This window comes from Centroberyx affinis, unplaced genomic scaffold, assembly GCF_046629955.1.
Source record: "Centroberyx affinis isolate AG114_WGS23_722 - 3 ecotype Tasmania unplaced genomic scaffold, CSIRO-AGI_Caff_v1 ptg006025l_1, whole genome shotgun sequence".
Taxonomy (NCBI): Eukaryota; Metazoa; Chordata; class Actinopteri; order Beryciformes; family Berycidae; genus Centroberyx; species Centroberyx affinis.
The window spans coordinates 307149-330815 of NW_027283064.1; the positions used below are offsets into that span (position 1 = coordinate 307149).

The window sequence follows — 23667 nt, forward strand, 5'->3', positions numbered from 1 at the left end:
GATTTGTGTCAGTTTTTAATCATGTATAACATAAGATCAGGATGACAAATTGACAAGAGCCACAAGCAAATGCTGGTTAATTTGTGTCTTGTTAAGTAATTCTACTCGACCAGCCATTTTGTCAGCTATCCAGTCATCCTCAGAGGGTTCTCTTATATCATCAAAATAATATTTTCACTGATAAAAAAAAATGTAGTGAAGACGGCTGGTAATATTTGAAATCCATCTGCCACTGTGGCCAAGGTGAAAAGGTTAGTTTCCTAGCTTCCATAAAATAAATCTTTGACTTTCAGAAGAGATTATGCAATCTCTTCTTAGAAATAAAAAATATACTGCATGTACAAGTGTCAAGTGTCATTTTATTCACAATCACATCTGCAGAGAACTCCTTATTTAATTAAAAAAAAAAAGTATAACAGTCCAAATAATTGCAAAATCTCATAGTCGTTTCAAATAAACAATACTTTAAGCAACTCAATGAGATATTACAATGAGATATTATGACAATTTCATATACATCATCAGATAACATAGACAAACCCCCTTCACCAAAACTGTTGTAAATGTCACAATATACACAATAGTTTTGTGCATGTTGATGAGTGCAGAGCTTCCATTTTCCATAAATAGTTACAGTGCTGCAAGCTCAATCCAAGGCTTTGCACCCTAGCTTAGTGTACAGGCAGTCAGTCATGTTGGTTATCAGTTGTCAGATCTCCTGGTGGACAGCAGAGAGTGAAGCAGAATGCCTGTAGCTACAGAGACATTGAGCGACTCGATGCCAGGGACCAAATCTCTGCGAGCTGGGATGGTGAGAAGGGTTTGACACTGAGAGAGTAACTCCTGCGACAGGCCGTCCCCCTCGCCCCCCATCAGCAACAACGTGGGTTTGGTCATCCGGAAATCTGAACAGCGAGTAACAGGAATCTGTGACTCGTCCGCTTCAGCTCCCACCGTGCCGACCGCCTGCCAGCCCTGTGCCACCTTCGACTTCAGCATATCCTCCAGGCTTTGGTAGCCGTATACCCCGATGACTTCCATGACACCTGAGCTGGCCTTGCTGACAACTGGTGTCAACGGACAGCTACTGCGAAGGCTGCTGGCAACTCTGTCCACGCCAAGGAAGTAAGCGGAGCGCAGAATGGCCCCAAGATTCATTGGGTCCTGAATTCCATCCAGCACGAGCCAGAGTGGGGGTGCATTGTGTTTTTTGGGGGGTGCAGAGGCCCTCTCCTCGGTAAGATAACTCAGAGGACTGGCTTGCAGACATACTCCTTGATGCACATGTCCAGAAGACATCTTGTCCAGATCCTTCTTACTGACCCGGTGGACCTGCACCCCCCGCTTGTGAGCCTCCGCGCAAACCTGCAGCACAGAAGTCCTGTGAGAAGCCTCGCCATCCTTCACAAACAGTTTACGGGCCTTTCTTCGTCCCTGCGCAAGAGCCAAGAGGCAGGGAGAGATGCCGAAAACAATCTCATAGTTCTCTTTTTTGGAGTCCTTTGTTGACTTCTCTCTTACTGGCTTCTCCTGCTCTTCGGTGAAGTCCTCCAGACTGAGTTTCTTGAGCTCAGATGACACTCTGCGGCCATCTCCTGGTGGCTTTTTCTCCTGCAGCACTGAGATCCCTTTCTTCCAGGCTTTACTTGGAGCCGGAGCTTTAGACCGCTCATGGTCCTGCCATCTATCAGATACAGCAGGCGTGTGTTGGACACCAGAGCTACTTAATACACTGCGTCGTCTCCTCACTACAGGCGTGATGCTGCTGTCCTTTGGGTACAGGAGAGAACTTGTGCCATGGAAAGATGCCAACTGAGAGCCTACTTTTCTATTTGATACAGGCTTGAGCATTCCTCTGCAGCAAACAAATAGCAACCTGTGCTGATATGCAATATTCCAAGAACACATATTGACAATATGAGAAGAAACTACCCAGAGCCTCTAGGAAGAGTAACTTAGCTATCCCGGGGAAGCTGAGTGACAAATCAATGTATCCAGATATGTTATGTCCGCAGATATTACTTAGTAGCTATAGCTAGCAAGCTCAGAAAACGTCCTAGCTCGCTAAATATCTTTGTTAAAGGGACAACATGTCAGTGACTCGCTTTCCCCACCAACAACATCCACTACCTACTTCGATAGCTCCCACTTTTGCGGTCCTTTCAAGGGCTGCTGTGTTAACCATGTGCAATCCAGCTGCGTCAAGCCAGCGACGATATTACCGGATGCCGAGCGCTTACACCTACAAAATAAAAGCATGGAATTTGTAATTTTTGAAAAATGAATAATTGAACATTGGGGTGTGGAAAATCGTATGAAAGCAGTCAGTGGAATCATTACATTATATATGGTGTGAAACCCGAGCTGTTAAATAGATATTAAAAAGAATATCTTGTGTTATGGTTACATGGTACGCAGGAGTGTCTTATGGGTAAGACAAAACAATTCATATGACTTAAAACAAAAAAAAGAGATACCAGAAAACTACGGATATCTATTATCTAAAATGTCAATTTTAACACATAGCAATGGCAAAATTATTCCTAAAGAGAAATTACATTTTTGAAAAAAACAACAACAAAAAACAATGGTATATTAATTTACTATATTTAATTTAATACATATTAATATTTAAATCTAATCTTTTTTTCTCGCTGCTATTTTGTATTAGTTATTAAAACGTTAAAACGACAACGTCGTTGTTCGTCAATAGGGGTTTTATTTTGAAAGCAGTGACTGTCTTTATGCATCTTTGTTCTGGTTGGCTTGACACTGGCGATAAATCGAAAATCTATTTATGCGTGACAAACAGACGTCACTTCCTGGAAGTGAAGCTACCTTAATGCGGAAGTGTGTGAAAGAAAACAAATAATCGTTAAAATTTGTCGAGTTGAAGTCAGTGAAGACGTCTTAAACACTATATACTTTCTGGATTACCGTCGTCTCACGACAAGTCCCTTACACGGTGAGACTAAATCAAGGGAGGATTGACTTTTTGACAGCTGATTTTAGTAACTTGGGCTAGCTAGCTGTAGCCAGAGAGGCTGTTCAGAGGTGTTCAGAAGAAAATAAAGGAGCTAAAATATCGCTAAAAGCAGAGATTAGCCAAGGTGCTGGTGCGCCCAGCATTTGAAACAGGCCTCTAGTCACATAGCTAACAGTTGAGTCAAATAGTACAAGAAACAGGCGACTTTACTGGCAGGGTTAATGTCGCTACTTATTGAAGCGCAGTGCTAGATAGTGACTGATCTAAAAGCTATGTGTCATAACTACCAGCAGGGCAGGGAGTTTCCATTGTTTTCAGTGTTTCGGTTGCGTTCATTATGTTTTAAATGGACAGAAATGGCCAAGTGGAGAATCTTTAATATTTTCACAACTTAGTATTGGAACTGTTACTGTGGGTTTTGTGGCTGTCTGGTGACAGGATAAAACAAAAGAAAAAGAAAAAGAAAAACATGGCGGAAGGGCTTGGTGTATATGACAGTACCTATTTAGTTTGACAGTTTTTGACTTTGACTTTTTTTTAAAGATGGAGTTCCTGTTTGGGAAGAGGAGGACCCCAGAGGAGATGCTGCGACAGAACCAGAGGGCACTCAACCGAGCCATGAGAGATCTGGACAGAGAGCGACAAAGACTGGAGCAACAGGAGAAGAAAATCATTGCCGACATAAAGAAAATGGCCAAACAGGGACAAATGGTGAGAGGAAGGGAAAGAAAAGCAGTTGATAAAAGGAGAATCATAGTTTTGATGAATCACAGGTGTAATGAATTGTCTTGTGTATTTATTGTTAATCATTGCAGGATGCTGTCAAGATCATGGCCAAGGACTTGGTTCGCACAAGGCGCTACGTTAAGAAGTTCATCATGATGAGAGCCAACATCCAGGCAGTCAGTCTCAAGATTCAGACTCTCAAGTCCAACAACAGCATGGCACAGGCGATGAAAGGCGTCACCAAAGCCATGGCCACCATGAACAGACAGGTCAGCTCTCATCCTCATAATCAGCATTTGACAGTCATAGCAAACATATTGCAAATGGTAAGAAACAATGGGTAAACGTTTAAAGCATCACACTCTATTTATTTCATTTACACAGCTGAAAATGCCTCAGATTCAGAAGATCATGATGGAGTTTGAGCGACAGAGTGAAATCATGGACATGAAGGAGGAGATGATGAATGACGCAATAGATGACGCCATGGGTGATGAGGACGATGAAGAGGAGAGGTAGGGGATTGACTGTTGACTATAGGACTATTTAGTCTGTGCTTGTGTAAAACTGTTTTCATAAATCATTAATTCTGCCTCTGCTTCATGTACAGTGACGCCATCGTATCCCAAGTGCTGGATGAGCTGGGTCTTAATCTGTCCGACGAACTGTCAAGTAAGGAAAATGTAGTATTGTGCTTGAAAAGAGCTTCAAGAACAGTTATGAAAAGTCTATGTACAGTATATTCACCTTGTCTTTTGTCCAATACATTACATTTATTAAGGTGCTGCGTATGTTCATACCATTGAGTTTCTGTTGTGTTCATTCCAGATCTGCCATCCACCGGAGGAAGCCTGTCGGTGGCCGGTGGAAAGAAGGCGGAGCCCCAAGCCGCCCTGGCAGACGCAGACGCTGATCTGGAGGAGCGGCTGAATAATCTCCGGAGAGACTGAAAACATAGTAACTGTCAAGATACGCGCACTTTGGCTGGGGTGTTAATACAGACACAGTTGTACTTGGATTTCTGTATCTAGATTTCTTTGGAAGGAAAGGGTGGAAGAACACTGGTGGTTTCAGTAAACTGTCTATGTTATAAAGGTATACGGCTTTTTGTTTGAGGTATTTCCATTATATGCGTGAAGTATGTATTTTATCAACAAACCTACAAGGATCATTATCATCCATAGACCTAGTGAATTCTTGTCTCATTTAAGACTGCCAAATGAAGCATTTTTATCTGAAAGTGAAAATTTGTTGCACAGAGTGTGTACGTAAGAACTCCCAATGGCATGTTGTTTTCACTATTTAACACTAATTACAAAATGTTTTAATGAACCCAAAGGTAAAATGAAAGTCAATATTATATAAGTGGATATTTTATATGTTTGGCATATACAAATATCAGCACTTTTTGTACATCAGGCTAGTTTGGTGTTTTTGGGCATCCACGTCATCGGGTAAAACATGTTAAGGTTTACTGCTGATGTATTCTTTTTGTTAGCTTTTGATTTAGTTTGATTATTTGTGGGAGTTTGTCACACAGTAATACATAGTAGAGGATCAGGGCAGTTGTCAGGGTCTAGGACCATGGATGGTGTACAAAAAGTGTCAGTAGATTATCTGAACATCCTTTGTTTTTTGTGTGTAAAATGACTAATAATAGGACAGTGTATTTTACAAAAATATGAAAATAGGATGACGGATAAAGAGAGCTATGCCCCAATCGACTCATCTTCATCAGAGGTACATGTACAATGGAAGGGCACTCACCGCATGGTGCCTGGTGTGTAACAACCCTTTATCAGTGGCGTTTTTGAGATCAGCAGGATTCTTACCAAAAGGTTGATAAAGGGTGGTGTTGATATTTTTGAGAAATTGTGTCCTACTTTTGCTTTTCTTTATTCAATAAACATTTTTTTTCAGATTTCACAACCAGTCTAATTGTCTGTCTGAATGATTAGAGGTGGTAGTCTTCTGAAAAAAAGGCAAACCTGGGCCCATGTTTATCATCAAAGTTAGTAATGATGAAGTTTATACAGTTATCAACTAACTAATGATCCCAGATCAGTTCTCTCGTTCTTAAGATTTTCTATGGATATGTGCCAAGACGAATCTAGTTAATTTCATCCATATGCATTCTGCTGTTGTCACTGACCTTGAGCTATAACAGAGTTGCTGTACATACATCAGTCACATTTTGTTTGCCACTACACCTAGTAATTTTAACAAACCAAAATCTTAGACAACCAATCTACATATTATAGACATGTTAATCATTTTATTCCAAAAAAATCTGAACTTTCAAAACTGTCAATTTTTTGTCAACATACAATCATTATAGAACAATATTGAATGTACTCAACACTTCAACATTAAATAATAAAAAAATAACAGCCATGTTTTCTTTATGTACAACATTTGTTTCTGAAAGCTATGTACAGACGACCAGTTTTGTATTTCCAAAATCTGCCTACACATTTGCTTGTCAGTTGTATTGAAGAGGCAGAGAAGCCATTGCGTCATATGTAAAACGGTTGAGCAAACGCAGTGAAGAAGCGAAACATTGCCAGAAATCAAACTGCGATTGTACATTTTAACAAGAGTAACTCAGAGAGGTAAAGATAACTGGCAGCTTGTTAAAGAGCATACTGGTGGACACAGCTATAACTACAGCTAGAGAGCTTATTATGTTCTAAACTGGTTCCCTTGAATGTTGGATAATTGCATCCTTAGAGACCAATGCATACACATAAGTAGCCTAATATTTACTGCATTTAAGCATTGTAAAGACTGGAAACACAAAAATGAAGAACAAAACTTTGCTTTGTTATTCTCGGATCACCTTAAGATAAGGCTGTTCAGGTCGAACACGGCAGTGCTCATTGAATAAAGCGGCCAGAAGTCATGCTTTCAAAAATTCAAACATATTATTCATCTTTTGAATTCCAGTGAGCAGAGACAATGCTCGATTCAGAGGTATGCCATGCTACCATCTTTTTGGAACAGGTTTAACAGCTCAAGAGAGCCCATGCAACTCACATATAAAACCAAACCAATGGAAACAGAACGGAACAGAGGAACACGGGGATTCACGCCAATTTAACCACCTGGCTAACTTGCAGATTGACCCAGCAAAGTATGGACAATTCAGAACATCTCTTACCAAAGTACGTTGCCTTGTGTCAAGTTTTTCCTTACCTTGTATTGGCTCAAGAATCGCAATTTCGATATGAAATCATTCTGCGTGTGGATCAAACCTCTTGATATCACACCACAGTATACACTGATAAAATCTTGTTTGAGTTGTGTGAGCACAACAAATAATATAGTCAATACACAGACAGCACGATACAGTCAAATTTAGACATTTTTCATTTAGGCAGAGAAAATGAGTATGGTAGGAGTATCCAGAGCAACTGGCTAGTTGTAGCAATATTGCTCATACTGTACATTTCAAGCTCTACTTTTCAGTCAGAATGGCAACAGAACCTTTTAAAATAAATACTCTCAAGATTAGAGCCCCCAGTTTGTCCTGCCCATTTGACTATGCAACCATGTAGTACTAATTTCAAAAAGTGATACAAACTACTCACATTCATGTAATAAAATCAATTTAGGATGGCACAGCTGCTACAAAATGTATTTGAAACGTGTCACAAGACATGCATATAACTGTTGGTACATTTTCTTTTTAGAACAAATACAACTGGAAGATGCTTTATCTTCAATAGCTGTCAACAAGGGGACTGTAATCTTGTGGCATCAAGCACTTAGTCTCCTTTTCAGAGGTATAAATGGGGCCAAAACTAACAAGGTTAACTGATGGTGCAGCTATCTCTCAATCCCCATCTTTCTCCACATTCTGCTAGAGATCAGCTGGTCTGCAGGTTGAGACTAGAGACGGTCATTTACTCTTCCACAGACTGAAAGCGAGAGCAACTGCTGACAGTCTTTTCCCAGAGAAGACACTGTAGCATCTCAGATCTGGGCATGGAGTGGCATCTCTTCTTCGTTAACGCCACATGCATTTCACTTCCGGCAGGTCCGGTGAGGTGTGTGTTTTTTGGGCACCTCGATGCGGCATCGGCTTCGGTCATCCAGCCAAGGCAACTCAAAATTCCTGGAAGGAAGATCCCATTCACACATTTGACTTTATTTTTCATTTAACAATTTAGAAACTGAGTATTCAGCCTTTCTTGTTTATGCAGAGGTAGCAGGGTAGGTTTCATTTTGGAAGTGATTTTAAGACTTCACTGGTCAATATAAAGGCTCAAAATCTTAATTAAAATTTAATTTTAGAATTTAATGCATGCAACATTGACTGTAATAACTGTGTGGATCATGTCTGCATTAGCTGACCACACAGCAAACATAACAGGACAGAGAATTTAAGTAAAACACAAATGCTGTTCCAACTTACTGTTGTGTGAGTTTTGGTAGTGGCCGGCCAAATGCAACCACAGGCAGAAAGGGGGTGATGACTATAGATTCAACTGGTAGAGAGAAAAGAAGTCAGTTAAAAAGTTGAGTAATTCATTAAAACAAAACAACAAAAACTCACACAAAATATCAAATCACTGACACTAAATTGCACCAAATTTCACTCAGCTATTGGGTATTAAACAAAGCACATGTACCATCTTCAGTGTCAGGATAGAAAGACGAAAGCTCTGGCTCAATATCCGGGATAACCTTCTTCTTGTTCATGCGCTGTTGCAAACGCTGGAACATGCGCTGCTCTCTGATTCGCTGAATGTCCCATCTGCAAACACAGAAGATGAATTTAAAAAAGAGACAGGGAGAGTAAGAAAGAAGGTCAGAGTAACACCAAAATCAAAGTAGCTCCCAAAGACTGTAGTACAGCTGGGAGGTCACATGTGTTCTTTGGTGCCAGAAGACTATTCATTTGCAGCAAACAGACTTCACCACAGGCTGGGCACTATGTTATTCCACACATTCAATCAGTCCTATCCTTAGATTACTAAATGATACAAATAGTCAAACTGCATACAATTACTTTTTCAAATTTTTTTAAAACTTATTTAAAAAAACAACATGTATAATTCATCCTCAAAGTTTGATATTGTATATATAAAAAGGTCACGGTCAAAGTATATATTAGGGTCAAAACTCTTCAAGGGAATATTTATCAAAAGGCTCAAAGGTATTAACTGCTGTCAGTGATATGTACCTTTTCCTCCTCTTCTCATCCAACTCTAGCTTCAAGTGACGCTTCAAAAACACATTGTCATCCAGCGCCTTGATAGAAAGACACAAGTTAACACACATAAATCATAACTGTGGTAAAGTTGTGCAATTTTGGATCTATTGTCAGACAACTGTCCAAACACGGGGTAAAATTGTTGTTTGGTTCATACTGATGTGTCTCACCTCTGGGATGTTACTGGATGTCTCACCCAACGGCTCTATACAGTTTTCCCTCCAGGATGGAACTAGAAAGTATTGAAAGAACGATGAAAAAAGAGAAAAAGGCCATTACTCATGGATAAAAAAGTAAAGTACTGTTCAAGCTCATAATCATTATTAACAGGATTAACTCGACTCATTACGAACAACCAGTATATCATATACTACTCGAGGAGTCCACTCACTGGCCACATCTTCCTCCTTTTTAGGGGAAGTCTCACGCAGAGGGGACAGGGGAGGCTGATGCCAGCAACAGAGGTACATCTCTGTGGTGGACATGAAGGGCAGCTCTTCCATCTCAAAATTGAACTCAGGCTCCTCTTTGGTTGGGAGCAAAAGGTCCTTTTCTGACCCCGACCTCCCAGGCCCCGTCTTCTCTGGAGTCTCCTTACTACGCAGATCCCTTTGATACGGAGAGCCGGGCTGACTGTCGGACTTCTGGGGGCTGAGTTTGGAACTCTTGCCCCGTGATTTCTGGAGTTTTGAGTCTCCAAAACAAGATTTCCTGTGTGAGCAAAGCAAAACATTTAGTGGTTGATGGTGATTTTGATTGACCTACATGACAAGAAACTTAGTCTTGAATGCTGCATCTTTTAAAAAAAAAAAAAAAATATCTGACTGAAACAAATTATTTCACAACATGTTGGTAAATGAACTGTGACAGGCCCTTTTTTCCCTTTTTTCTGCATGCATTTCATTATTGGGGTTTGATTCCCCGCATGAAGCATATGAGCAAAGTCCAGTACGGTGTCTGCCATTATTTTATTTACCTCTTTTGACCTTTGCCGCCCCGACCAAAGTGGAGTGGCGTGGATGAGTTGGGTTGCGGACTCTCCACTACATCCAGATCCCACATGTCCTCTTTATCAGGGGTCCATGGCTCCAAGGGCTGGAAAAGGCGCTTGTCGCGTGGGTCCTTCCTTGTGAGCTGCAGGCGACGCTCCATGCGCTCAATACGTGCAAGCAGCTGCAAATGAAGAGGACATGGGCAAACAACTTAGTAATATGCAGAGTAAAAATTACATTTTGTGACAAAATACATAATGAATTAAATGCTACTATTAACAAGTCAACACATAAAATACCATACCACATACCAGTACTTGCTAAAAGAAATTGTACACACCGTCTCCTTGTCTGCTTTGAGCTCATCGATCTCCTTGTCCTTTGACTGCAGCTGTTGCTGCTGTTGTTCAATGAGGTCCAGTTGGAGGAGAAGAATCTGTCGGAGGCAGTTGGCTTGTGTGTGGGGATTTGCAGGGGTTTTCCTGATGTTCCTCCACTTGCCCTCAGAGCTGAGTTCAATGGATGCAGAGCCAAGGACTCCAGGGACAACCCCCTTCGCACTCTCATCAGCACCAGCATCCTTGGGGTTATTGTTTAAAACCATCTGAGGGTTATCCATATTGTCAATGGAGAGGGGTTTACCTTTCACTGGGGTTCCCTCACCCCCCATTTGTCTGACAGGGGACAATATCCCCACAGTTTTATTGTCTCCTTGAACTACTTCTGCAACTGTGGCAGCGCGGGCAACTTTGCTTGTTGTGTAATTCTGGTCTAAGTCTTTTGATTTGCTGGGGATCTCGCCCCCCTGTACGTCTTGAACATCTATAACAAAGTCACAAGACTCCCTCTTGAGACTTATAGGACTCACAGTAGCGGACCCAATATGCGTTTTCTCAAAGTCGATCGTGTCAGCGTTCAGCTTGAATCCCGTATTAGGATACAGCGTCGATCTCAGAGTCATGGCGAACACAACGACTTCTCATTCTGCAACGTCTCGGCGGTGTAACTTAACAGCTGCTTCCCGTGTTAAGTTATTGGCTTTTACCCTGCAAAACAAAGAACACATTTGGTGTGTTAACGTGAGCTGCTTAGTTGAAAGCATACTGAACTGAGAGCAAAAGATATGCAAACATTACTGATACTTGGACCAGCCAAAGAAAACTAACGTTAACATCAGACTGCGCCTGAACCCGGGCATCCTTTTCCAAAGAATTGCTGGCTGGATTTGAAATGCAAGCTAAGCTAAATTAGCATTGCAGGAGAGAACACACAGACGCTAACTTGGTGACTAGCTAGGCAGTTTGGAAAGAATTAGCCCCATTTAGGCGCCTGAGCTCGCTTTCCTGTATCAGAGCTTCAAACAAGGACTCGGGAGTGGCTGCGTAGGACACTGGCAGCAGCCATCTCCTCCATTTTGGTTCTCGCGAAATCATGAAAAACAATAACAGCTAGGCAGGCTAATGTTAGCTAGCTAGCTTACTGACAAAATGCGCGTCCGGAGCAAGACGGTAACAACCACGTCACAACAACCGTAGTTGGGATAGCACTGTTTTAAAAGAATATGCAATTATGTTTCTATCTTACCGTTGGTATTATTCAATCCCACCTGCAAGTGCCTTCATGTTCCCTCCTCAAGACTTGTTTTAAAGCGCCGACAACTGCGCATGCGTAATTTGCTGGATGGCCATTTCTTGTGTTTTGAACGTTCCCATACAGAAGGGTGGCAGTAGGGGGAACCCGAGCTCTACAGGCTATCACAAAAATATAAGTGGTATATTAGACTCTGTTTGTCCAATTAAGGAATGTTAAATTGGTGTGACGCGCCTGTGGAACAGTAAAAGATGCCAAACTGTTGCTTGACAGACACGTCACCATATGACCAGCAAGCATTGTATATTTCTGCTCTGAAGGGCAGATCTTATTTTCCAGTAGGACATTTCTTGCCATAAGAACCTTCAAACAGACATCCTGCTATTAAAGAGTTTACACTTTCCCCTTTATCATTCAGTATTATCAACAAGCAATTACTTTTTTCATTTCCTGCCGAAGTGGCACATTTTGATTAGTTTAATGGTCCATGAATGTTTCCTTTGGGTTGTTAACTGCAATATAGAGTGTTTTAAATGTCTTTCTAAAGAGAGTGGGAAAATAACCCTGAATTCACCACATTTATTACAGTGCTGCTTATCAGTAGTCACCTGTGCCTGCTCGTGTCTCATTAATGCTTTAATGTGGTGGAACTAAAATGTTTTTCTTGCTAATTTTCCTGCTATGACACAAATTACATCTGAGAAACTGTATAAAAGGCCAGCGTCTCAACTCTCAAGGCAACTCACCAGGTTAAGTAGCTGAAGTAAATCTCACTGTACACATCCTAGATGTATCTCCATTTTAAAGGTAAGGCAAAAAAAGTTTCATGTATTTGTTCTTGTCTCTGCTATGTATTGTTTTAGCATGTTGTACTCATATTGTACTGTTGTGAGATCATGATTTTCCCAAAATGACTTCACACAGTGATCACAGACTTATGCTAACCAATGAGACAAAACAGATATTCAGGCTGTATCCCAGATCAACTTTCATCTGATTTGTAATGTTCTCTGTCTTTTTGCATCAAAGCCATCATGAAGCTGGTGCTGTGTGAACTGGTGGTCTTCTGCCTGTTTGGGGTGCTGCATGCCGAGGCCAGGGCCCAACCTGAGGAGACAGGGTTAGTCTCACAAGGCTGACGTGCTCTAAATTTGTTTAATCTTCATATGTTGAATGTTTTCATCTCTAAAAGCCATGACTCCATTTTTACATATCAATAACTCAAACACTTGTGCACTCTAAAATGCTTATTTTTTAAGCCAAGGTTATTTGTTAGCTGTTAACTTCAGTAATAATCCATAGTGAGTTTACTTAATATTTTCTGTAGCAGTGGTGGTTGGTTTGTTGTAGGCTGATATCCCCATCTGTCCTTGTTTTGGTCTCAGGTTAGCTTCTACTGAAAGTGATGGTTGATATTATAAAAGTAGGCTACTAAGTATAGGCACATTTGTCTTATGCCAGTGTAGTTTGTATAAACTATGTTCATTTAACATTTTCTCTAACAGTGCTGTCAGTATTCCTCCTCTGGTAGCCCATCACTGCTGAGGGAATACAGGGAGAACAATATTGCTCATGTGGTTTTTATCTCTGTCAGCATGTCAAGTCTCACTGTCAATGAGCAGCGCCTAGGGAGAAGATATGCTGAGTCGACCATTGCCAGTGACATCAGCAAAATCATGGATTCTATGGTGCAGAAAAATTTTGTCAATTTCTTGCTCAACCAAAGGGAGAAGAAAAGCGAGTAAGTCACTGAATCTACAGCAAAAGACTTATCGCAAAAACAATAGAATGCACTTATAAAAGCAATGAAATGCTGTTACAGGCCCAACACTGTGGAAGAAGATCCAGAGGAGCGTCAGTACAACGACCTCCTGAAGCTCACTCTGCATGAGAAACAGAGGAGGAAGATCTAGGTGTGTTTTCCCTTTTTAAGTACCTTTATATGGCTTTCATATGACTTTGTCTCATGATACTGTGTTTATTATTGTATAAACTGATCTGCCTTACTGTGTTCAATACCATCACTTCTCACAATGTAACTCTGTCATTAGGCTCCAACAAGGTCCAGTGACGCTTAGGAAAGTCAAACAACTCAAGATGGCTCCTGTGCTGATGTCTGCCTCTTGCTGTTTTGAAAATTTGGAAGTTGTTTGTTTTCTATTTTGAATCAGAAGAGTAGTGAAATTTTGCCCTGTGGCGCTTCTCTCTGTACGACATAAATTGTTGCACAGCAAAATAAAATGACTTGAAATGACTTGACGTAAGTGCCGTTGTATTTTGTGTTGCTAAAAACATGTAATATTTTACATTATATGTGAAATGACTATTCACATATATATATAGGCTATATCTAAGCAGGGATATAAATCATGTAGTCAATCAAGTAGTATCAACCTGATGCAACTTATATGAAGACAGGATCTTTTAAGAAACTAAAACAAAGATAAATGAATCCTTTCCTGAAAATATAATTGTTTTTATTCATATTGATGATTGTTTGCATTATTGTGATCACTGACTGGATGTCATAGTTTAGCCACCTTATTATTCACCACAACCATCATCGATAGCAATATAACACCAGATACAAAGAAAGAATAAAAATAAACATTTGAATGACACATCAAATGTTATGGATGGAAAGCCATGGCTTTATCAACACCAAATTCAACAAAAAACAGTTCATCTCAAACCTGCCATGAATCTTGGCAGGCTAATTTAATGGGTATTTTAATACAATTGAATTAATGTAGCGTCTACATCTCTGTATATGATACGTTTTCATTCTTTTTTTTATTATCTTTATTTTATTTTATTACTATTTTTTAATAGGCCTGCTATATTCGCCATGGCACCAGGGGGCAGTGTTCACATCTGTTGTTGGTTGCACTATCAAGGAAGTACTTTATTTCCTGGTTCCTGAAAAAAAAAGTCAAAATAAAAACAGCTGCAATAGATTACATGCGTTACATTAAATCTCGTAAAAATGTACATGGAAACTCGTGGCTACATTTCATAATTGACTGAACTGAATATAATATCGGGCTGCTATTGATAGATAACGTCATCGAATTTATGCAAACAGGTGAAAATTGAGAGAGCTGGTGAACTACTGTGATATTAACAAGGAACATCCCTGTAAGCAGCATTTACCTACATTACGATACCTGATATTATTCTGCAAATACCGATAATTATTCCACACGTAGTTTTGACCAGACAGCAACAAGATGCATCGGAGAGGTGTGGGTGCGGGAGCTATTGCCAAAAAGAAGCTTGCAGAGGTAAGTTATGACACACACACGAAACACATTTGTTTTTTTCACGTTAATTTAAGTTGGAGAAACGCTTTCGTATCTCATGCGTGACATTTTATTTTTAAATCCAGGCCAAGTACAAGGAAAGAGGAACTGTTCTTGCCGAGGATCAAATTGTCCAGGTGAGTCAGTTTGTGTGTGTGTGTGTGTGTGTGTGTGTGTTTGTTTGGATATTGGTGAAAGCCCAGGCTACATTATTGAAATTCTTGAATAAATCCTAACACGTAGTTCTTTCTGTTTTCCTGTCAGATGTCTAAGCAGCTGGAGACCTTCAAGTCAAACCTGGAGGAATTTGCCAGCAAACACAAACAAGAAATCCGCAAGAACTCACAGTTCAGGGTTCAGTTTCAGGAAATGTGTGCCACCATCGGAGTGGATCCACTAGCCTGTGAGAATCATTTGTCTATGAATACACAGTACTTGTCCCTTCTGTGATACGGAGCATGTTTGGACACTTTGTATGTATTTTAAGGTAGAATGTAACTTTCTTAAGTGTTTTTTCCTCTTCTTCCACAGCTGGCAAAGGGTTTTGGTCAGAGATGCTTGGTGTTGGTGACTTCTATTATGAGCTTGGTGTGCAGATTATTGAAGTGTGTCTTGCCCTGAAACACAGAAATGGAGGTGAGGTTCTATTCTCGTAATTTGCATCATTGTGGGTGTGGCCATGGCATGTAGCAGAATATCATCTATCACACATAATATCAACTGAAAAAAGTCATTTATAATTTTTTTTTTCCCCAATTCCTCACATTTAAGAAAACACAAGTACTAAAGCCTTGCTTGTGCCATCATGGGCAACTTTGTTTGCATTTCAACTTGATCCCTGGTATTTTGGTGATATCTTACCCATGTGAACCCAGTACCATGTAATGAATCAAATCCTGGAGAACAGCATGCTGTTAAAACCATAAGTGTTGTTGTTACTGGCTTGTAAATGAATGAAATATCCTATTGATCTTTTATCTCCATTCAGGGCTTATTACTTTGGATGAACTCCATCAGAGAGTATTGAAGGGAAGGGGGAAATACGCCCAGGATGTGAGCCAGTGAGTCTCATTCAGTGCTTCATAATGTAGTATTCAATATCCAAATTAATAGTTTTCTTGAATCATTTAACATCCATGTGTCAGGTTTATGTGAAACAATTATTAAACTTACCAAACGGGTGCTTCCCAGAGATGACTTGGTGAGAGCCATAAAGAAACTGAAAGCCATGGGGAATGGTTTTGGGATGATTCCTGTTGGCGGCTCTTACTTGGTGCAGTCAGTCCCAGCAGAGCTCAACATGGACCACACTGTAGTCCTGCAGCTGGCCGAGGTAAGACTTAGCTATATGAACAATTAGCCTACATACCACCCCCCTTGTTGACCAAGTCTCCCACTTATTAGTGTCCCTGTAAGTTTTATTTGTGCGAACATAGAAAGCATAGGCACACAGTACAGGCCTTCTTTTTTATTTTTACCTACATCTATTCAAGTTTTATCTTCTGCACCATTTTCAGTATGCATTCAGATTTTGTCATGTCGCCTTGAACAAAATGTGTCCAAAAAATGATGATGATTTTACTTATAAGAGATTATGGCTGTTTGGTGCTTTGTGGTTTTTGTTTTCGTCAGCGTTTGTTTCTTTTTCCACTTGTAGAAGAAGGGCTACGTTACCGTGAGTGAGATCAAGGAGAGCCTAAAATGGGAGAAAGAGCGGGCTTGTCACGTCCTGGTAAGTGTCGGCACGGCATCTCATTTCAGGTCGTTATGAAAGTTCAACATCACCCTCACCCTCACACTCATGTCTCGTATTCCCAGGATCACCTGCTGAAAGAGGGATTGGCTTGGCTAGATGCTCAAGCCGCCGGAGAACCGCAGTACTGGCTGCCGGCTCTTTTCTCTGAACTGACGTCCCGTGATGTCACACCTGAGGAGGCCAATCAGATGACGCCTTAAGAGAAAGACGGGGTGAATTTGGACTGTGGACAGTGTGGAGTAATGTTGGTAAACAGAATGTGCCTGGTGGAAAAGGCTCATGTGACGGACTCAGGCTGGTTCACTGGTGTTGGCAGGTGAATTCTCTCTCAGATCATTTTCTGGATCCGCAGAGGGAAGAGGCTTTGCTCAGTGGGCTGTCCTCCCTTACAAAGTGTATGCAATGAGAGAGCGCACTTATATTATTAAGGAGTGACTGAAAGCAGGATATAGTGTTGCTCACTTTCCATTACACTACTTATGAAATTCAGAGTAAGATGTTATGTTTTCTGAGGGGATCATCGGTTATGGGCAGTTTAAGTAATTTTCCATTTACAGAACATGCCATTGTTGCATTTTCCAGTTTACTATGTTCAAAGTAACTTTGAAAGAAGTGGCTGAGGTGTATCAGCAAAACTTACATTTTATTTCCTTGTCATCATGCCCATGTAAAGTTCATACTGTACATTGTAGAGAAAAGCATTTGCATTACATAAATAATTTGAATTGATTGCTGACATATGAAGTCATTTGTTATCACATTATATCAAGTTGATATCAACTGATCATCCCATTCTATACATTGCATTTAAATGAGATCAACAAGAACTTGGTGAAAGAAAATACAGAGTAAATTATCATTAGAATTCAATGACTTGGTTACATTAAATCATAATTTCCTCTGAGCCATGGTGAAGTTATTACTTATGTATTTTAAATGCACATATAATCGTTTTACTGCAGACTTATTCTAAATTAGATATTCTGAATATACAACGTAAATAGAGTAAATACATGTATATATATATATATGTAATGTAAATATTATTAGCTTGTTTAACCTAGAATACAGTTAAATTACAATATAGGAATTGTTCTCACTTTTCTGGGTTGAGAGATATTACATCCTCTGCAAACCTGTGGCAAAACTATATGTGAATAATTTCAAGTCATGTACATGAAGTTCTTGGGACTTTGGCTTTATTTTAATCGACACTTCTATATCCTTCAATGTGATCACACAACTTGCAAGCTAAACTAATCACGCAGTCCCAGTTTTTCTCCAAAGCATCTGAAACATACTCAACTACACCTACGCCCAGGTAAACTCTTACAGCTCGTGGCTGTAGACGTGATCTTCGAACACGGGCTGCTCCATGCCATCGCAGATGAGCGTGCAGAAGGGACAGACTCGGTGGCTCTGCTCATGCTGCACCAGCTCATCTTGGGTGATGCCAGGGAAGCGCTCCTGGCAGTGCCGGCACATCAAGGAATGCTGGGACAGAAATAGAGATGGCGGGTCATAAGTGGTAACAAAATAGGGACCGGATTATATTTAAGTATGCATCAAACATGTAAGCAGCAGAGTCACTCTTGGCTTGTGCCATCAATATCAAGTGGCTGCATGTGATGGGAGTTTTCCTCAAGCTCATTAATGTGTTTACGTTTATTTTTGTACAGGAATAACTTGACTGTTTGACCGAGTTGCCCTTAGGGTCATGTCTCAGTCTCAGTTCATGTGATGACTGGTACACTCAGGTTGCCCGGATAGCAGCAGGTACACTTATTTGGCTAGGGACCAGTTTCTCTTTATGCCGGTTAACATTACAAAGTTGTCTTTTTCCTGCTCCTTTTACAACAAAAATACAAAATAGATATTCTGCTCTGGTCCACTGACAAGATATGGTTTGGATAGGAATCGTATGAACATGTGATGTGTTTCTATACTGATTCCTCTGAAGCGATTGGCTTGACAAACCTCTTCTCCTGTTTCTGGGGCGTTTTCTGCAAGAAAAACCACAGCAGTTAATAACACTAAACAATCATCGTCTATGGTTCAGTATGTTATGATAAATGAGGCAATGGAGGAAATGTAAGAAGTGCCATCTTTTGGGAATGACTTGTTCATGTTCACAAATCTAGACTTAATAATCCAAGATACAGTATGTTGACTCTTGTTTAATGGTCAATTGTTGCTTCATAAACTGGTGGGGAAAAAAGACCATATGGGTTCTTATAACGGAGCCTGGAGCTTACCCAGTTCATCATAGAGGTTTTCATACTGATGAGACTCTGGAGGGGTGTCCTGCTGTTGCCCCTGAGCGGTGAAGTGGGCTGGTGAGTCAGGCGGGGTGGACGGCTGCATGGGGAGTGAGTCAGCACGGGGAGCCGCCTGGAGGTCAGCAAACTCTCTGCGAAGCCCCTCGATATCTCTTTTGAGATTCTGACAGAATAAATAAAGTTAAGCAAACACAAGCGCCCAAAACCACGAGGTGACCCTTTGAATCGACCGAATAAAGAGGGCTGCCTTTGTGTAAATTTACCTGGTTTTCTCTAGCGAGCTCTTCTTTCTCCTGTTTCTCAAGCATGATCATATTTTCCTGCTCTGCAATGAATCCATCCTTCTCTGCAATGATCCCATGAGCCTCTGTGAGTTGTAGCTGAAAAATTAGGAAGGGCAACAATGGTATCAGCCAGCGGTTTTGTGTTATATCTTGGGCCTATATCTTGTTAGATGCTTGAGTTCACCTCTAGTTTGCCGCTTTTCCGCTGTGTCTTATCAGATGATGTGGCGACGTTCTGCAGCTGCTCCTTGACCTCCAGCATCTCTCTCTCTAATTGCTCTGCACGTCTCTTTGTGGTGTTGGACTCCTGCCTCTCGCTCCCCAGCTGGGCCCGAGCCTCCTGTAGCTGGCTAACTAGAGTCTGCACCTATAGGAGACACATCATAGTTAACGAGGCAAGAGTGAATTCGCTGTTGTGAGAGGATATGTGATATGGTGCCTCGTTTTAATTCGCTCCCACCTTCAGGTCGTTGTCTGGAATGTTCTGCAGCGTCTCCTGCTCTGAGAGGCTCCTGCGCAGCTCCCGGTTCTCTCTCTTCACTTCGTCCAGGTTGTGTGTGAGGCTGTGCAGTCTGTGCAGCTCGGCACTGAGCCTCTCCTTCTCCTTCTCGCTGCTCTGAACGTCCACCTGGGAAAGATGCAGCGGACATCTGAGTCTACACCAGACCCTCTGCATCTCCACTAGGATCACCCATCAGATCATAACACCTCATCTGATCCGCAGCCAAATTATGAGTATGTGCCCTTTCATTTTTGAGCAGATTTGACAAACCTACCTGCTGACAGACGCTGTTACAAGTTATAGGCTACAATCTTACCTACACTATCTACATTTATCATAGCACTCTGCACAGCAAAGCAGATATACCTTTAGGAGCTGAATGGTATCTTTTAGTTTGAGCAGTTCTTGTTCTCTATCTCTGGTTTTGCGTTTCAGCCTGAAAAACACAGAGACAAAGCATTAGTAGTCAGAAAATGTGATAGAAGAAGTGGTAAAAGTGGTCATCATCTCGTCATGATAAGTTCAGACATGACTCACTCGGAAATCTCCACACTTTGGACGTCAATCTTCCCCCTCAGCTCCTCCCGCTCCTCCTTCAGCTGTTTGATCTTGATCACAGCTCGATCGTATTTCTCCTGAACATGTATCAGAGATTGCTGACACGACACATGTTCAAAAATGTGCCAAACAAGGAAAGATACAGGGGATCAGAAAATTGATAAAAAGATAACTTTATCTCTTTAAAAATTTATTATTTTTTCTCTTTGTCGATGTTTCATGATTGTGGCGCAGCTTTTGACAGTGAGGTAAACTCATTCACTTATCTTTACCTCCTGTTGTCTTGATGATTCATCACCTAAATCCACGCTCTGGCTGAGGTTTTCCTGCTCGCTGGCATTCTGCTGCTGTATCTCCAGCCGGTTTGCCATTTGGATCAGTACCTCCTCCTAAAATGTAACATCAGAGTTAAGTTTCCACTCTGACAGGATGCTGGTTCTGGTATACAATTAAAAAAAACATACAGAGAACAAACCTTGAGTTGGTCAGTTTCTTGCTGTTGTTTCTTTAGGGTGCTTATTAAGCCTTCGTTTTGTTCTTTCATTTGATTCAATTCCTTGACCAGGTCACTCCTTTCCTGCTCTCTCTGTTCATTCTGTTCCTGTAGAAAATAATGACATTGTATCCACAACATGTTTGAAACGGTGGCCTTGCTCAAATATACAAGTGTCATGCCCATTTAGGAAGGAGTGAAATGGGACAAGCAGACCTTCAGGCTGTTGACTTCTTGCTGTTTGTCCTTTAGAGCACTTTTAATGCTCTCATTTTCCTCTCTCATCTGATCCAACTCTTTCATCAATTCAGCTTTCTCCTGGACACTCTGTTCAACCTGCTCCTAGGTTAAACAAAGCATATAAAGTCAATATAAAACTATTTACTTTTTGAGGTCAGACCCAGATGTGCTTTCATTAGAGATACACATTTGTGTCTTGCACAGCGCTCTAGAAATCAATACATAAGTTTAAAAGTGTGTTATTGCTACTTGATATCATGGGCATAGCCACACCAAAGTCTTTCATATCAGATTAGTGCTCAGGTCTGTTTACACAAAACAACATTATCACCCTGATGAGCCGTTAAGGCCACACTCACTGGCTTTTGCTCCATATTTATGATTTCAGACTTTGCATTTGAATTGCATTTGATACCTGTGTTGTAATCACCAGAAGGTCATTTTCCAGGCTGCACTCCATGTTTTGCTCCACTGGGGTTTTGAAACAGAAAGGGGTGCTGGCTCCTCTCACTTGACCGTTGCTGTCGATGTAGCAGAACTGGTAGAACTCAGCTTCATCCTTAGGCAAGTAGTAGTCTAATGCAGCAAGAGGAGAATGGATTAGTACAGACTGAGATTTTTTACATTCATTGTTGTGTTAAAGAAAAATTGAGCCATGCCGAAAATTTCCGGAGATAACTGTGCTGCAGTTAAAAGGAAACTAGGTCTTACCATGAAAAACTACTTGCTTTCTCGCTGTCTCTTGCCCAACCACATCCAGAGATGGCTCCACCCACACAAAAGTATGATAATCTTTTGTTGTGCTCCACCCTACCTGTACAAGAACAGATACACAAAAAAATCAGATTGACACACTTCATTCTGACAGACAGAAATGACATAAAAAGTTGATATTCTTTAAATTCTCACCTTGAAAATGCCCACCCAGTCCCTTGTGTTGGGCTGGAAGGCTACAGTCAGGGTGTAGTGGCAGGTCACAGAAGCCGAGGGTGGGTATGAGTGAGGGATGTCGTTGAAAAGGACCTGGGAGAAACTGGCTGCTGAGGAGTCCAGGATCGCAACCTCAGAGGAGTTCTCCATGCTGAGCTGTTAGACCAGGCACTGCACAATAAAAACAAGAAGGCAGCTTCACTTATGGTCAAAACAACATTTGATGGCTTCAACTGACGACAGCAGGTGCAGAGAGCGGGCCTGTGTGTGTAATGTCTGAAATCCAGACCAATGTTTATCTGAGGCTTCATCTCATTTGTGCGCTGACATGACTAATCCACGATATTGCTTTCAGTTTCTGTAAAAACAAAACTCAAGTAGCCTAGTCAACTATGATTAAAAAGTAAATTTTCCTCGACTAGACAAGGCTGTATGCTGTTTCTTATAAGTATTACTTTCGCCCAGGATGAGATTTCACCTATTTTGAAGACTTTTAGAGGAAGTAATAAGGAATAAAAGTAACAAAAAGGAATCGAAAGTGAACTGTGACCACAATGTTGTTTAGTTTACAACACGATCTAACGATTTCACTAGAAACTAGCCAAACAAACATTAAGTTTGATAAAATACTGCTATTAAAAGGCTGAACTTACATGTTTGCTGTCACTGCTCGGTGTCACAGGTCGTCCGCGAGCACTGCTTGGCAGTTCGGAACCAGCTCGTGCTATGCTGCCTTCAGGTACTCCTCGTAAATTCCTACTTCCGAGCTCGCACGACGTTAATATCATAATGTCATCAGGCATATGTGCTTTTGGTCGGAGATAACAGCAAAATGGACACTGTAACCGTTATTTGGTAGCTTTTGCTGCAGCGACACAGGTGGAGAAAGTATCATATGTATAATTGATGTCTTACTTGATTTCTTAAAACTTACCCAGTCATTTACTACACTATGTCGTCGGTGCACGCTCAAGACGTAAATTGCCGATTTCATGAAAGCAGCATTACATTAAATTGCGTAGTCAACACTGACACTACACAGCTGAGGGAAATGTAGTTTCCAACTGCACTACTGTACGTATTCAACAACTTGTTTTTGTCACTTTGAGAACGAATGCTTTTTCTATCTTTGCATTTTCCACGAAAATATTTTAGAATGTTCATTCTGAAGCTTATATTTTCTCCACGGACACGTTCAGTAGAGTAGGCTGTTGTCACGTAGCCTACTGTGTCACTGTGTCGTGTGGCTTTTTCTTTTTTCATCAGAAATAGTCTACCATTCACATGTCATAGAGTGCTGAAAGAATCGATTTCATGCCACTGGCCCAGTGCACTGATCGTATTTCATTGGCACAGATTAGGCTATACTTTGTGAACGAAATACTCCTAAAACCAAACAGTATCAGAATGTTACCCCAGTGAAAAATCACTGTAATATAGTATGCTGTAATTGTATCTGTAAGCCAGGTTCAGGTTGCCAAGGGAGATGATCTTCATCACCAAATCCAGTAATGACACTCGTCCTGGAAAACATGATCTGTCAGGTTTATATCTCCCGGTGAGGATCTAAAAACAACACACACACACACACACACACACACACACACACACACACACACACACACACCGAATTGCAATTGCAGTGTCAAAATTAAACCAGAAGAGGGAGCCAAAAGTATTTTCCATTATAGCCCTGTGATCCTATCCGAGTACCATGATGTAATTACAGCCTATTATCCGTTATATATCCATTATAACAATACTCCTCCATTTATTGTGGGTGTCTCTCAAATTTAAATCCACGTGTTGTC

The 23667-nt window shown here is 40.9% G+C and overlaps 5 protein-coding genes across 8 annotated transcripts; 2 read left to right on the plus strand and 3 right to left on the minus strand.

The window, feature by feature from the left end:
• Positions 1-367: 367 nt before the first annotated feature.
• On the minus strand, positions 368-2151 carry mrm1 (mitochondrial rRNA methyltransferase 1 homolog (S. cerevisiae)). Its single transcript, XM_071512032.1, has one exon. The coding sequence runs from the start codon at positions 1906-1908 to the stop codon at positions 703-705; it is 1206 nt and encodes a 401-aa protein (XP_071368133.1). The 5' UTR covers positions 1909-2151; the 3' UTR covers positions 368-702.
• Positions 2152-2819: 668 nt separating this feature from the next.
• On the plus strand, positions 2820-5645 carry chmp2a (charged multivesicular body protein 2A). The gene is made up of 6 exons (XM_071512010.1): positions 2820-2965; positions 3530-3697; positions 3802-3981; positions 4097-4227; positions 4323-4384; positions 4541-5645. The coding sequence occupies exons 2-6, from the start codon at positions 3530-3532 to the stop codon at positions 4660-4662; spliced, it is 663 nt and encodes a 220-aa protein (XP_071368111.1). The 5' UTR covers positions 2820-2965; the 3' UTR covers positions 4663-5645.
• msl1b (MSL complex subunit 1b) lies at positions 4817-11576 on the minus strand. Its single transcript, XM_071512009.1, has 9 exons — positions 11507-11576; positions 10263-10968; positions 9907-10103; positions 9322-9641; positions 9101-9162; positions 8901-8968; positions 8347-8471; positions 8130-8202; positions 4817-7829 (listed from the first exon to the last, which is right to left on the minus strand). The coding sequence occupies exons 2-9, from the start codon at positions 10881-10883 to the stop codon at positions 7739-7741; spliced, it is 1557 nt and encodes a 518-aa protein (XP_071368110.1). The 5' UTR covers positions 10884-10968; positions 11507-11576; the 3' UTR covers positions 4817-7738.
• Positions 11577-14444: 2868 nt separating this feature from the next.
• snf8 (SNF8 subunit of ESCRT-II) lies at positions 14445-16772 on the plus strand. 3 transcript variants are annotated; one of them, XM_071512021.1, is made up of 8 exons: positions 14445-14796; positions 14901-14951; positions 15079-15217; positions 15346-15450; positions 15803-15875; positions 16006-16147; positions 16472-16546; positions 16633-16772. In XM_071512021.1, exons 1-8 carry the CDS (start codon positions 14743-14745, stop codon positions 16768-16770), a joined length of 777 nt encoding a protein of 258 aa, XP_071368122.1. In that variant the 5' UTR covers positions 14445-14742; the 3' UTR covers positions 16771-16772. The 3 variants fall into 3 exon arrangements, with proteins under 3 accessions (XP_071368122.1, XP_071368123.1, XP_071368124.1); XM_071512022.1 differs by having other exon boundaries at positions 16475-16546; XM_071512023.1 differs by lacking the exon at positions 14901-14951.
• Positions 16773-16790: 18 nt separating this feature from the next.
• On the minus strand, positions 16791-22601 carry calcoco2 (calcium binding and coiled-coil domain 2). 2 transcript variants are annotated; one of them, XM_071512019.1, is made up of 15 exons: positions 22510-22601; positions 21836-22027; positions 21638-21740; positions 21342-21502; positions 20903-21028; positions 20669-20794; positions 20466-20582; positions 20173-20291; positions 20002-20071; positions 19594-19761; positions 19318-19500; positions 19113-19229; positions 18826-19012; positions 18548-18573; positions 16791-18064 (listed from the first exon to the last, which is right to left on the minus strand). In XM_071512019.1, exons 2-15 carry the CDS (start codon positions 22004-22006, stop codon positions 17900-17902), a joined length of 1839 nt encoding a protein of 612 aa, XP_071368120.1. In that variant the 5' UTR covers positions 22007-22027; positions 22510-22601; the 3' UTR covers positions 16791-17899. The 2 variants fall into 2 exon arrangements, with proteins under 2 accessions (XP_071368120.1, XP_071368121.1); XM_071512020.1 differs by having other exon boundaries at positions 17895-18064; positions 20173-20270.
• Between the last annotated feature and the right edge of the window lie 1066 nt (positions 22602-23667).

What these genes read in the sequence shown, in the direction of transcription:
- snf8 (XM_071512021.1), top strand. Translation starts at nt 14,743, where the DNA reads ATGCATCGGAGAGGTGTGGGTGCGGGAGCTATTGCCAAAAAGAAGCTT. An exon ending in CCAAAAAGAAGCTTGCAGAG is followed by an intron (nt 14,797 to 14,900) that starts GTAAGTTATGAC and finishes TTTTAAATCCAG; the next exon opens with GCCAAGTACAAGGAAAGAGG. An exon ending in CCTGAAACACAGAAATGGAG is followed by an intron (nt 15,451 to 15,802) that starts GTGAGGTTCTAT and finishes ATCTCCATTCAG; the next exon opens with GGCTTATTACTTTGGATGAA.
- mrm1 (XM_071512032.1), bottom strand. Translation starts at nt 1,908, where the DNA reads ATGTGTTCTTGGAATATTGCATATCAGCACAGGTTGCTATTTGTTTGC.
- calcoco2 (XM_071512019.1), bottom strand. Translation starts at nt 22,006, where the DNA reads ATGGAGAACTCCTCTGAGGTTGCGATCCTGGACTCCTCAGCAGCCAGT. An exon ending in GGAAAAGCGGCAAACTAGAG is followed by an intron (nt 19,230 to 19,317) that starts GTGAACTCAAGC and finishes CTAATTTTTCAG; the next exon opens with CTACAACTCACAGAGGCTCA. An exon ending in AGCTCGCTAGAGAAAACCAG is followed by an intron (nt 19,013 to 19,112) that starts GTAAATTTACAC and finishes TTATTCTGTCAG; the next exon opens with AATCTCAAAAGAGATATCGA.
- msl1b (XM_071512009.1), bottom strand. Translation starts at nt 10,883, where the DNA reads ATGACTCTGAGATCGACGCTGTATCCTAATACGGGATTCAAGCTGAAC. An exon ending in GGCGGCAAAGGTCAAAAGAG is followed by an intron (nt 9,642 to 9,906) that starts GTAAATAAAATA and finishes TTGCTCACACAG; the next exon opens with GAAATCTTGTTTTGGAGACT. An exon ending in GATGAGAAGAGGAGGAAAAG is followed by an intron (nt 8,472 to 8,900) that starts GTACATATCACT and finishes CTGTGTTTGCAG; the next exon opens with ATGGGACATTCAGCGAATCA.
- chmp2a (XM_071512010.1), top strand. Translation starts at nt 3,530, where the DNA reads ATGGAGTTCCTGTTTGGGAAGAGGAGGACCCCAGAGGAGATGCTGCGA. An exon ending in TGGCCACCATGAACAGACAG is followed by an intron (nt 3,982 to 4,096) that starts GTCAGCTCTCAT and finishes TCATTTACACAG; the next exon opens with CTGAAAATGCCTCAGATTCA. An exon ending in GAGGACGATGAAGAGGAGAG is followed by an intron (nt 4,228 to 4,322) that starts GTAGGGGATTGA and finishes CTTCATGTACAG; the next exon opens with TGACGCCATCGTATCCCAAG.